This window comes from Wyeomyia smithii, chromosome 3 (assembly GCF_029784165.1).
Source record: "Wyeomyia smithii strain HCP4-BCI-WySm-NY-G18 chromosome 3, ASM2978416v1, whole genome shotgun sequence".
Lineage (NCBI taxonomy): Eukaryota > Metazoa > Arthropoda > Insecta > Diptera > Culicidae > Wyeomyia > Wyeomyia smithii.
Window position 1 is genome coordinate 208,774,017 of NC_073696.1, and position 12,769 is coordinate 208,786,785.

Here is a 12,769-nt window from a genome sequence, read left to right on the forward strand (position 1 = left end):
TTTCAATTTGAACGAGCTTTAATTGAATTTCATAAATTTGTTCTCTAGTATTAAATATAATTATTTATCGTTTACAGTTTCAAAAATAATTACTTTCCATTTCCAGCTTTTACAACTTCCTCCACGGCTGCGCTAGCGCGTCCCTCTTACAATTGGTGTGTAAATCATTGGTTTTGGTCTTCTACTGTACATGTGCAAACCGATCCCGAAAACCCATTGTAGTAATTCTGCATCCGTTGTTTCTCTAACGTTCGACTTACCTACCAATAGTTTTGTTTGTTTGTAGTATGCAAATCCAATCGTAACCGATTCTAACTAAATTTTCATTACAAATTACTAAAGATAAATCAAAGGCAAATATGTACACATTCAGTATTGTTTTCCTTATTTACACAATTGTGGATAGTAGAAAAAATATAATCTTCTTTATTGTATTTTTGTTTTGCTACCTGTTAAATAGATTTTGTCAAAGAGAACGCAAGGGATGAAAGTTTGAGCAATCAAAAGAAACTTCTGTCGACTGTTTGTATTAAGTTTGATCCTTTCCATTTCATTGTGTTTACAGATTTAGTAGTTTTGGCAATCATGCACCCCCTGACCACAATGTTTCAACTAGTTTAGTCTTTTCTTTCTATCTGAATTCCCAACAATGCGACTACACAAGTTTTGCAGACATCACACCCATCTTGTTGGATTTTTTTTTTTTTTGTTTTTTGGTTGGAGTTTCCATTACGTTTGTGTCTTTGTTGTTTCATAGCATTTTCTCTTTTTCTCCTTCAAATAAAATAAAACTCGGTCTAAACTAATCGAAACGAAACTTGCAAATAACAGCGCACTCATGTTCTCTTTTGCAAGAGATTTTTCATGTATTTCCATTTCTTTTCACTTTTTTTCACCAGAATTGATTATATTTATATGCACATACTTACTAAGTGATCACAGCTGATGAATATATATTTGTTAATTCTGTCAAACCATCCGTTATACTTACGATTATTATTAGCTTTGTTAATATTTCATTTATGTTATTCAATGTCTTGTGTGAGTTTTACTTCCCGAACTCTACTCTGGTCAACTACGAAATCGTAAAGTTTATTTTATATTATGTCTGTATTGTTGCTGTCTTCATTCTGCCGTTTTAACAAATGTTTTCAAGAGAATTTGTGTTAGCTTTAGGTTGCTTTGACAACGGTTCGGAAGCGATGGCAAAGAGAAACGTCATCTTTACCACTTCTATTAATTAGTGAGGATTCGAACTAACAGAATTATCGTTAGAAAGGATATCGTACTTTACTACCGTAAATCGATTTCTACACTACTTCAGATAAGAAGGTGAGGGCTTCTAAGCATCCGGAAAATATCAATCGGATAATGTGGCCGCAACGGTTGCTGTGTTGATCTTAAAGGATATTTCGAACAGGTAAATGTTGCTATATTTATGACAAAATCTATAAGAGATTTGGAAAAATGGGATTACTAACTAGTAACACAAGTCATCGAACAAAGCCGAAAACGCGTGAATGTCTTGGAACATTCAACGCTAAAAAACTTTAACATCAATCAAATTATTTAAAAAAATATTTTATATTGTAAAATCTGTCAAACAAACTGTTGATTCATGTACTCCAATAATCGTAATTGGTAATGTCGTTAATCAGATCTTCAAATCCTTTTAATCTGTCCAATAAAAATATGATAAATGTGTGCTGCGTAGATTTGTTCCGGCGAGATCATTAATCTAACTAATCGAAACGAGCAACCAACGAGTACTTTTAAAATAAGGATTCAAAAATTATTACGAAAATATTCATTCTTTTTTTCCTACAAGCGAGGTAAATTGCTAGCCTAGGATCGATCGTTTGCTTTAATTCGTGTCCTACAATTTAGAATCTTTAGTGTGGGAGTGGATATTTGCAGATCGGTTTGATTAAATCAACTTTATTTGTCGCTCTCGCTCACTTTCTCTCAGAAATACGAATTGGTAATCATATGGGTTATGTCCTAAACTTACTCTATCGCTTGGAAGAGTTTTCAATATGTCGCTTCCCCTAAATTCGAATCACTAATCAAACTACTAATACTAACGAATGAAAAGTCACGTAAAACCGAAACAAATTTTAGTATTTTGACACAGTGCTAAACTAAAATTTATATGGATACCTACACAAAAAGCTTACATCAAATATGCACATTCAAATGTGGAACGGAAAGGATGTGCTGCTGTATTTCCGCTTGAACGCCGCGCCACTTGTTAGAGTCGTCCTGAGTTGCTGCTCTGTTAGTTTGTATTTCACCGAGGTAAACTTTCCGATACGCCTTACGTTGCTCGTTCAGACGTTAGCGCCATCCTTCGGAGGCTTTTCCTGTACGAAACAATCGGTGATCAACACTGTGGCACCGTTCGTTTTGCTGTTGATGTTGGCATTCCTTGTTGCCGTGGACGAAAGCTGCCGGAAGAGGAAAATGGATAATCATAAGCTTCGGAATAATAAAAAAACTCTGAGGCGTGATACCATGAAAGGATCGTCAATGTAAGGTCAATAGTTCTATTTTACTAACCTAGTTATGGGTAATTCTCATTCCAATTAATAACGCAAGTATTAATTAGTTTGGAAGAAGACGAAAGGTTTGTACCGGCACGGACAAATCATTATTAATCGATCGTTTTGATGCTTATATTCGCATCAGGCGACATCCATAAATGACGTAACGCAAAAAAAAACAAATTCTACCAAGACCAACCAATATGTAACGAAACGTAACGCCAACACCAACCCTGTAATATTACGTAATACTGATATTATCAAGTTATCAAATACTGATGAGGAGATCCACGTAACTTGGCAGAAGACGTAACTAATTTATAAGCTTTTGTCGTGTCACGCGAAGGCTTAAGTTTATCCGAAAAAAAAGAAAAAAAAAACGCAGAGACTATTAAACTAATATCTAACTTAAATTTAGTTTAATTTAGCTTGGTAGGTTTTTTGTTTGTGAAAGAATAGTTCTCCACGAAAGCTTGAAAGCTTTAACGTGAGTAAGAAAACATGTTTCTCGAAGATCATCCGAATAAGGTCATATAACAGATGTATTTTTAATCTCGATGTCATTGAAACTTATACCAAAATAACAATAAATATTATAAAATATCAAAGATTGTTTTGTTGAAAAATTTGAAATAGTGGATTTAAATGGTCGGGATTACTGTTTTTCAAATCTATACCCGACCCGAACCCAAGTTTTTACGGTTAAATTCTGAACTCTGGATTTTTTTTCGATTGAACCCGAACCCAAAAATTTTATTTTTTGTGAAACCCAAGCTCGAAATTTTGAAACCAGTACACGAGTTTTTTTTCTTTTGGAAGTCGATTTTCTATACCAATTTGAGCCTGCTTTGAAGCTCCCCGAACCTCGAACGGTATTAAAATCTAGTAGTTTCATAGTTGCATTATGCTTATTTCAGATGGTCGGGTTTCGGGTTTCAATCCCGTACTCGGCCCAAACCCGAATTTTGGGGAATCCATTGAACCCAAACCTGACCTGTGCCCTATATTTTAAAAATGTTCAAACCCGAACTCGACGGGATCATCTCTATTTTGAGGACTCATCGAAACTAAAATGCACAAAAAAAGAACATGCATGGTTTTAACAGAAGCTCCATTTTATGAAAGCGCATAGTAGGCTGTAGCGCACATGGAAACTATTCACTCCTGGGCTAAATATTTGTGTAGTTTATGTGATTTATTCATTTTTGTTCGATACAATATTTTTCAAAACTTCCTTAGATGATAAACCAAGAAGTCAATGTGACCAACAAGCCAAAACGAAAATATCATCCATTGAGGTTTTCCATTGAAAATATTTAATTGCCCAAAGGGTGTCTTTCAGTTTTTAAAGCCGATTCTTATTTAATTTTTTTTGACGTAAGACTACGTCTTACTTTAATAGGATGCAAAGTGTAACGAAAAGGTCTCCTTTTTAAATGCGTATTATGTTACTAGTGATGTATAATGTAGAGTACTATCGTGATGAATATCGCACTACAGCGCATCCGCAACGGATTTCAATCACAATTTCAATTTGACGCCTTTTTTAAGTTCTATCATTCTCTCAGTTTCGTGAAACGTAAAGACATTCTATTCCCTAATAAATAAGAATGTACAAAAAATAAACCTCATTTCGTGTTGGTAACCAATAGAATAACCGATGGAACTCTCAGGCACACAACAAAATAACACGTTGTATCCTGTTGCTTCTCGAGTTGCGGGTTCGAAATAGGACAATCAAATTCTTCTCGTGTCGGATGAACGCAGATTAGGCGACATCCAAAAATTACGTAACGCAAAAAACCCAATTTTTGGACCTTCCCCCATATGTAACGAAACATAACGCCAATACTTACCCTCCACAAAAATTACGTAACGCTGTAGAAGAATTTGCTTGATAAAAATGCTCGTTTTTGGAGAGTCTCTCCAGAGTTTTTGTGTTACGTAACGCTGGTCTTACCTCCCTCCCATTCTCTATATAACAAATCATAACGCTTAAGTAAACCCCTCTCCACCTCAATGAGCGTTACGTAATTTATGGAAGCCACCTTGAGGGAGTGCAGCACTTTCAGCCACGCAACAGCATATCTCACTGTTGCGTGTTGCATTGTGCAGTTGTGGCTGAGGAATTACAAAATTTGTTCTGAGTTCCAAATGCTGCTGTGAAGCCGAACTAACCGTATTTCTCATCTATTTATAACTCTGGATATTTTGTGAATTTTGAAACGGGTCTTTATGGGATGAAAACTAATACATACACGCAAAAGTTGGACTGTACGTAAACACATCAATAATGCGTTTTTTCAGAGCATCTTTTGTACTGTTTCGGAACCAGTACAACGAATGTATGTTGTTCATAACGCATTTGGTGCTCTAGCGAATGTTCAAGGACGGCTCAAAATCAAAACACTTTTGAAGTATTAACCGGTGCTAGTATTGCCATGTATCTCCCAGTTGGTCTCGAGGTACGATGCTGGCCTAACAAGCCAGTCATCGTAGGTTCGAGTCTCGGCTCGGGAGAGACTGTTAGTGTCAGTAGGATCGTAGCGCTAGCCCCGCATTTGTCCTGTACACTTAACAGTTGGCTGCGAAGTCTGTGTACAATAAACAGAAGGTCGAGTTCCGATACGGAATGTAGCACCAAGGCTTTGCTTCGCTTTGCTTAGTATTGCCATGATGATTTGTACTGGTATTGGTAATATTTTTCAGAATGCTGCTATCATTAAAGCAGTGCAAGCAGTAATCAATACTGATGATCTTGGTACTGACTAGGTTAATGCAAATATGAACTGATCGAATCACTATCATGAATCCGGCCATTCAAAAACATCATCGAATCAATAAGAATTAAAAAGACATTGGATTTGTTTAAAACATTTTTCATTCAACGACGACTCTGGTTTTATTCATATGCGTTCGGTTTCACGTTACTGGCACCAGCGTCAATAAATTCTTTTGCAATAAGGCTCGCTATTGGCTGTTTCGGTTGCTGATGGTGATTAGGGATGCGCGAGCCTTCGAAACGCACCGACTCGCGAAAGTAATCAGCGGATTTTTGAGCGCCCCAAAACTGATCGATTGCCCAAAACCGAAGTCTACCGAAACACCACGATTTTGTGTGTATTATACATATTCTGAATTCGATCTTTGTCAATGTGTTCATTACGCAACTGTTGCGTTATCCTTTTGACACATTTGTTGTGCAAAGCCAGAGCATTTAATGTGCGATTTGAGAGGACACATCGGGTGATGAAAGCTTGAACTTTTACGTGTAGTATTTGGTATCATTTATACTAATACTATACGAGTTTTAAAAATAATAATTTAAGTATTCCCACGGCAAGCCTGCGTTTGTGCATATAGGCCCTAACTGTTATGCTTTTGTTTTCTCTGGGGCTTGTTATTGATAAAAATGAATAATCCACATTGCAAACGGTATCCAGGTCGAACCCCTAAAAGCGGGATAAATTATAGTAATTATCTAGGCATTACGTCTCTAAATTTTGCTCACTGGTAAAGTCCGTTCTCTATTCTTCAGATTTCAAGAGGGTCGCCTACGATAGATCGAAAATTCACCCTATGACTGCTACTAGATGAGTTCCGAGAATATAAGGTTTAAGGTCGCGTACGACTCAGTTGGGTGAAACGAGCTATGGTAGATAATATTTGTAGTACGAAGTGCAAACGTGCAAAGGAATGGTACCTTCGTCACAAAATCTAACATACTCTGGATTAGGGGATGACAAGAATATCGTCGGGATTGACCGCAGGGCTGTGAAACAGGCTTTAAGATCTTTCAATAGAGAAGTGGCGAAGATTGGGCTTACAAACTCTACTAAAACAAAGTACATGGTAGCAGCCAAAGAGAGTGGAAACTCTACTGGTATTGTTGCTGAGGGAAAGTTAAATGAGGAACGATTTGCGGTGGTTTAGGCATTTATTTATCTCGGTGCTCTCGTGACATGTGGCAACGATATAAGCCTCGAAGTCAAACGACGATTTGCAGCTGTCAATAGAGCCTTGTACGGATTTTAAAGCCAATGCACAATGGTTCAGAAACCAAATTTAGGGGGAAATTAGGGTGTAGAGCTCTATAGCAATATTTTGGAGAAAAACTATCTTTTACAAAGTTGTTACATATGACGAGGAGCTTATAGAAGAATTATCAGAAATTAGGGTGACCAAAACTTTCGATGAAGTTAAGTATCTAACTTTTTAATTTTAATTTTTATCTTGAAACTGTTTTTTGAACGACTTTTAGGGCTTTTTAATATAAACAGTTGGCAATACTGACATCGTGAATATCTCAATTCTACTCGAAGTTATTAATGTTTTTCATCAAATAATATGCGGTTTTTCTTTGGTGTGTCATTCTTTTTGGGACAAACATAAAAAATATCTTTTGATTTCAATTTTAAGGGCACATCTGACTCTATAAATGGAGAAATTGCAACTAATATGTTATTTTTTGAATTTGAGTTAATTAAATTAAAAAACATGACATTTCAATGTTTTCATCTATTATGCATACAAAAGCAAACAGGTTTATTTTTTCTTTTTAGAATTTTTACTTTAAACTAATAAGTACGTATTTCAAATTTAATTTTGAAAATAAAATACATCGAATACAGCCGTTTTCTTTTGAATGAACGGATTCATGATAGTGAATTGATCAGTTCATATTTGCGTTGACCTAGTCAGCGCCAAAATCATCAGTATTGATTACTGCTTGCACTGCTTTAACGATAGCAGCATTCTGAAAAATATTACCGATACCAGTACGAATCATCATGGCAATACTAGCACAGGTTAATACTTCTAGTGTTTTGATTTTGAGCCGTCCAATACATTAGAAAGACGCAATATTGATGTGGTTACGCACAGTCCAACTTTTGCGTGCATCATTGAATCAGAACGTATAAATCGTATTTTGAAGGACTTGATGCGCAGGACTCCAAAACTGGCATTGAAATGGTAGAGGACCGCCACAATTAGTGTAATAAACTAGGCTAGGTGGAGACTATTAAGAAAAATAAAAAGATTTATTTTTCTAAAAAAAATTACCTATTTGTAGCCCAAGTAAACGAAAATGTGGAGGTTTAAGGAATTCAAAGGCAAAACGCTGCACTTCAGTGGTCAGTCAAGAATCTTTAAAAGTTTTTTGAAAAACAATTTGAATATTGTATACATGTCTTTTATAAAAAAGGAGGGAATGAAATTGCGGCTGAAGTTTGGCTACAACTTAATTGATACAGCACCATTTCATGTACATTTTGATTTTGCCCCGTAGAGTGAGTGTAATGAGAAAGCAGAGAAGTCACGGTTGACTGGTAAGCTGTACTGACGCATTACTAAACAAAAAGGTATATGATACGGAGTAACTGATTGGTTGCACAAATTAGTCTTTCTTTTTTTGACCTTCCTGTTTCCTTCAACGGATAGCCATAAAACCACCAACAAATTACTAGAAAAGCAACTCACCGTCAAATTTTTCATCCCATAGCAATCGAATGCAGTGTTCTTTCCTTTCGATTCTCGTCTTTCGTTAAACTTCTTGTACCGTCCAATGGCGGGCAACACCAACAGCAACAGCCCAGAAAGAGCGATGAACAAACCAGCTAGATAGAACGACAAATTGTAATTCTCCGTTATATCCGAAATCCATCCTAAAATAAAACCGAAAGTAGTTCAATTTATTCGTTCCTCGCTTGATACCGAGTTTGCACTCACCGGCCAGCGGCGGTCCAACAAGGTTGGCCACTCCTTGCACCAGCAGTAGCAAACCGTAGGCATTGGTGAAACGCTCCAGCGTAATTAGTTCCACAAGAATAATACTTGTCAGCGAGTAATTGGCCGCAATAAATAGTCCAAACGAACCCGCCAAAAAGGATAAACTCTGAAAAAAAAAATAACTTCAATAACAGGCAGAGTATCAATCCAGCAAACGGTAACGTACGATGTAATCAGAGAACAGCGGCACCAAGGCGGTCACCAGTCCACAAAATCCCATACATATGGCGTAGGTGAAGTTGGCATTCACAGATTTACGATCTCCCATCCAACCGAGAACGATCTATGAAATAAAGCATATTGAGCACATAAGTGACAAAACATGTTCCATCATCAATAAAATCGTTAAAGGGAAAAACCAACAAGAAATAAAAAGCGGTTGTTGTGTTATAATGACATCGGAAAAAAGTGGAGCCAATGTTTGACAAGATCTCGTACATTTTTGCTCCCTTAGGGGTTTGTAAGATTAAAATTGCAAAAATTGCACAAGACCTTCCCGCATTAACTTGCGGCAGTAAACGTTGACCCCACTTTCCTCCGGTAGCAGGCGACCAAAGCGAAACAAAACTTACCTCTCCAACCATATTTACGATACCGATTATCGAAATAAGCATCGACGATTGCGAAGGTGTGAATCCCATCTCCGTTGCGTTGTCCGTCAGGTACACGTAGGGCACATCGTACCAAGTGTACAGAAGAAAGTTTGAGATTGCAAACAGTAAAAAGTGGATGTCACGGAAATAAGAGAGATCCAAAATACTGACCAGCAGTGTTTTGAACTCATCTATCCCCTGATACCAGGCGGTTTTCTCCTTCGCAATCGTCGTCATCGAGTTACGGTAAATATCCGGACAGGACGACGCACGCAAGCGGTACCGTTGGATGTTCAGCATCGCTCCACGGTATGTCAGCGAGTGGCGATGCATTCGTAAATCTTTCAAATAGGCGGTGGTCGGTGTTCGGACTCCAGCACTGCGATGGCTGTGCACACGGCGCAAAAATGGATGCTGATGCTCGACGTCATGCCCCGGTGGCAAAAGGTTGATGTGCGGAGTTGAACTCGAAGGGGAACCCTCGGTGCCAGCTACCGCTTGGTCCAGATTGGCCGCCTTTTCCGGCGAGAGTTCATTGCTTTTGGGGCCTAGAGGTTCGCTAAAGCTACGAGAATGTAGCAGATTAGGATAATTTTGCAAAACATGCTCGTGCACATTTCGGTGCTTGGAGAGTAATTCCAATACTTCAAATGGTACTTTTTCCCCGTTCTTGATAAAGGTGGGAAGTGTTATTAACGAGCTAAATAGTCGCGGGTCATCTGGATCGATCAGTTCACCATTGACGCCCTTGATCATGTTTCCACCAGTGCCACCAGCCACACCAACTGCTGTCCCGGAGTTTGCTTCGGTGGCGTTCAGATTGCTAGTCGTTCCGGCTGTATTGGTACTATTACTAACCGAATAGGAGTCGGCTTCCAGTTTCTGCTTACGCTTAAGCTTCGATTTGTGCGTAGTCCACTCGAGGTCACGCATCAGAAGGCCACAGAGAGACATGTTGAGAAAAATTCCAGCCAAAATGAGCGTCGTTCCACGCCAGCCGTATTCGTCCAGCAGGATTTGGGTAATTTTAGCAAAGATGCACGTTCCGATGCCGCTGCCACACACCGAGAGGCCCGTGGCGAAAGATCGCTTTTTGTCAAAATAATACGCCACAATGACGACGGCTGCCACGTAGCAAAGACTTAACCCAAAGCCTGCCAGCACACCAAAGGTCAGATAGAGCATTTCGATTGAGTCTGCGTATGCCGAGATTGCGAAACCGAACGAAGCTAGAATCGAACCGACTATGGTAACATTTCGACAGCCGTATCGATCCGTTAGGAAAGAAGCCACCGGACCGGACAGGAGTGGCATTGCCATAAACAGAGACCCAACCCAGGCGGTTTTACCTGCGAGACGAAAAGAATAAAAGCTTGTGCTAAAATTTAACCGCAAATTATTAGGCCTTCGAAACTCTTTACTTACCTTTTCCTTCGCCAAAATAATCCAATAACTCCACGTACAATACCCCGAAGCTAAATGTCACTCCGTCCGCAATCAGATTAACCATGAACGATGCAAAACAAACCACCCAACCCCAGCCACCGTCCGGTGGTCGCGCTTCGGCATATCCACCCAAAGAACTGTTCTCATTAGAGGAAGAAGTCGTACTGGAAGATCCAGATCCATGCGATAGAATACTACCGACTGGGCTGGCACAAATAGCTTGCTTATTATTTCCACCCGGTTCCTGTTCTCCATCCGACTCCCGACAGCAATAGCCGTTATCTTGCTTCGAAAATTGCACATGCAGAACCGGCCGATCCTCAATCACAGTTTCGACCGGCTGCTGGAATTTCAGCAAATTCAACCGAGGCTTCTGCACCTCCCCGTTCAGCTCTTTACCGAAACTCAGATTTGACGGGCTCTTCACAATACTCTTCGGTCTACGTTGCTTCTCGTTATCCACTCGGACTCGTAGCAACGGTTTTGAATCTTCCACATTATCATCTCCTTCCGTAGAACTGCCGCGAACTTCTGCAAACTTCGATGACACTTTTTCCTGACCGCATTCGATACCTTCATCTTCGCGCGCGTTCTGCCTTTCGCAGCCTTCATCGTAGATCTTATTCACGTAAATGTTCTTATTCAGTAAAAATTTCTTCTCGTCATTGTCGCACTTCGGCTCGAGCTCTTCGTCATCTTCACTAACGGTCGCCACCGCTTCAACAAATCCGTCAGCGCTTCCGAAGCTGGCGTTCTTAGTTTCTGGATCATCTACGGCTGCACCGCCACCAGTGCTAACACAAGAACTGTTACCCGAATCACTAGATATATGCGCAAGTCCTTCCGAGCCGAGTGATCCCCCCGAAGAAGAGACGGCAGATCCACCAAACCCAACACCGCCGCCCGGCGATTGCTTCGGTGTCGAGCTAAAGCTAAACTGACTGCTACTGTTACAGTGGTTATTACTTGAGGACGCCAGCGACGTCGCTGGTGTCGCAGCCGTCGATTGATTCAAACCGTTCCGGTTGCTGTTGTCCTTTCCCTTCGAATAGTGCAGACCGGCTTGCACCGAGTTTGGCGTATTCGTAACGCCGCCAATACTGTCGTTGATATTGGTACTACTATTGGAGACTCTAACAACTTCCATTCTTCGAGATTACGGCGATTACTACGCCTAGATAATGGGTCTAGTTGAGGGGCTAGCATGCGGAATACCTAAAAGTGAGAAGGAAAACATAAGAAAAATTAAACATTTATTTTTTATAAATAGAAGCACAAAATTTGCATCCTGAATGCTCAGAAACATTTCCTAAAAAGCACTAATGTTGCTATACTTGAGTGGCTTTTTGATAATTCAGCTCTCTATTTATTAAATTTAAAAAAGCACTATCCTTTTCTAAGACTCACTGGAAAAAATGAGACAAGCAAGTTATAACCTATAATGCTCCATGAATTTGAACCAATTATTTCATTATTTCATTTGGATCAAGCAAAAAACCCTGACTTTCTTTGGATATCGACACACGGTTTTTTAAGTTCGCTCAATGCAGTGAGAATACATGAACCGATTGTACAGCGTATACCTGTTGCTAGCAAGTCCAAACTGTTTTTTTTCCTAGAGGTTGTATCCAAGACACGACCGCGTAATTGACGTAGAACTTCGAACACTATCAACGAATGCAGTGTTGAGAGTGTTTCGGGGCCATCCACATACTACGTGGACAGCTTTGAGGGGGGGGGGGTGGTTGGCTAATCTCCACGGTCCATACATTTTTTTTTAGAATTTATATGGACAGTTGTCCACGGAGGGGGAGGGGGGGGGGTCAAAATCGTTAAAAATCTGTCCACGTGGTATGTGGATGGCCCCTTCATTAATTAGTCATAAAGTCTACTTTTGCTTGCTTAAATCTAGCAACTCTTCATTACTTTTTTAGTGACCCTAAGGAGGGCAGTTTACTGTTGAAAATTTAAAATGATGCTGATCGTAACCTAAAAATAAGGCACGCCGATTTTAATTGCCAGGATCCAGCACAGAATGCTTGCTTGTGTGGTTGCATAAAATAAGGCAAAGCTTCATTGCGGGAAAGAAGGCCGAAGCTCTCAACCGGCAACTCGAAACGTTTGCTGCTTTTTGCAGCCGTCGCTGCCTCTGAGGTATGTTACCAACCGGGTAAGTGATTTGTTCAAGCCGAAAGCAAACTCGGAATTCCAGCTGATACTGGCGCAACTCGTTGCTGATACGCCAAAAGACCAAGAGAACTAATTTGACCAGAAGCACTCTTTTATTGCCGAAGAGTGCTCTGAAATAGGCTCCGCCTTTCTGTTAAGTTTCAACACATTCTCTCATCTTGTTTAGACGAAAGATTCCATATTTCGCATTTAATTTTTGTAACCAGT

General features: G+C 39.6%; 1 protein-coding gene across 5 annotated transcripts in view; it reads right to left on the reverse strand.

Moving 5' to 3' along the window:
* LOC129731421 (uncharacterized) overlaps positions 1-12,769 on the reverse strand; it is a 135,495-nt gene continuing 122,726 nt past the window's right edge. For all 5 annotated transcript variants that reach the window (XM_055691411.1, XM_055691409.1, XM_055691410.1 and 2 more), the window contains 6 exons: positions 10,352-11,587; positions 8,906-10,275; positions 8,500-8,616; positions 8,274-8,439; positions 8,025-8,209; positions 1-2,447 (listed from right to left, as the gene is read on the reverse strand). In XM_055691411.1, coding sequence (XP_055547386.1) covers positions 2,331-2,447; positions 8,025-8,209; positions 8,274-8,439; positions 8,500-8,616; positions 8,906-10,275; positions 10,352-11,519 — 3,123 coding nt within the window. In that variant the 5' untranslated portion in view covers positions 11,520-11,587 and the 3' untranslated portion in view covers positions 1-2,330. The remainder of the gene's footprint in view (positions 2,448-8,024; positions 8,210-8,273; positions 8,440-8,499; positions 8,617-8,905; positions 10,276-10,351; positions 11,588-12,769) is intronic.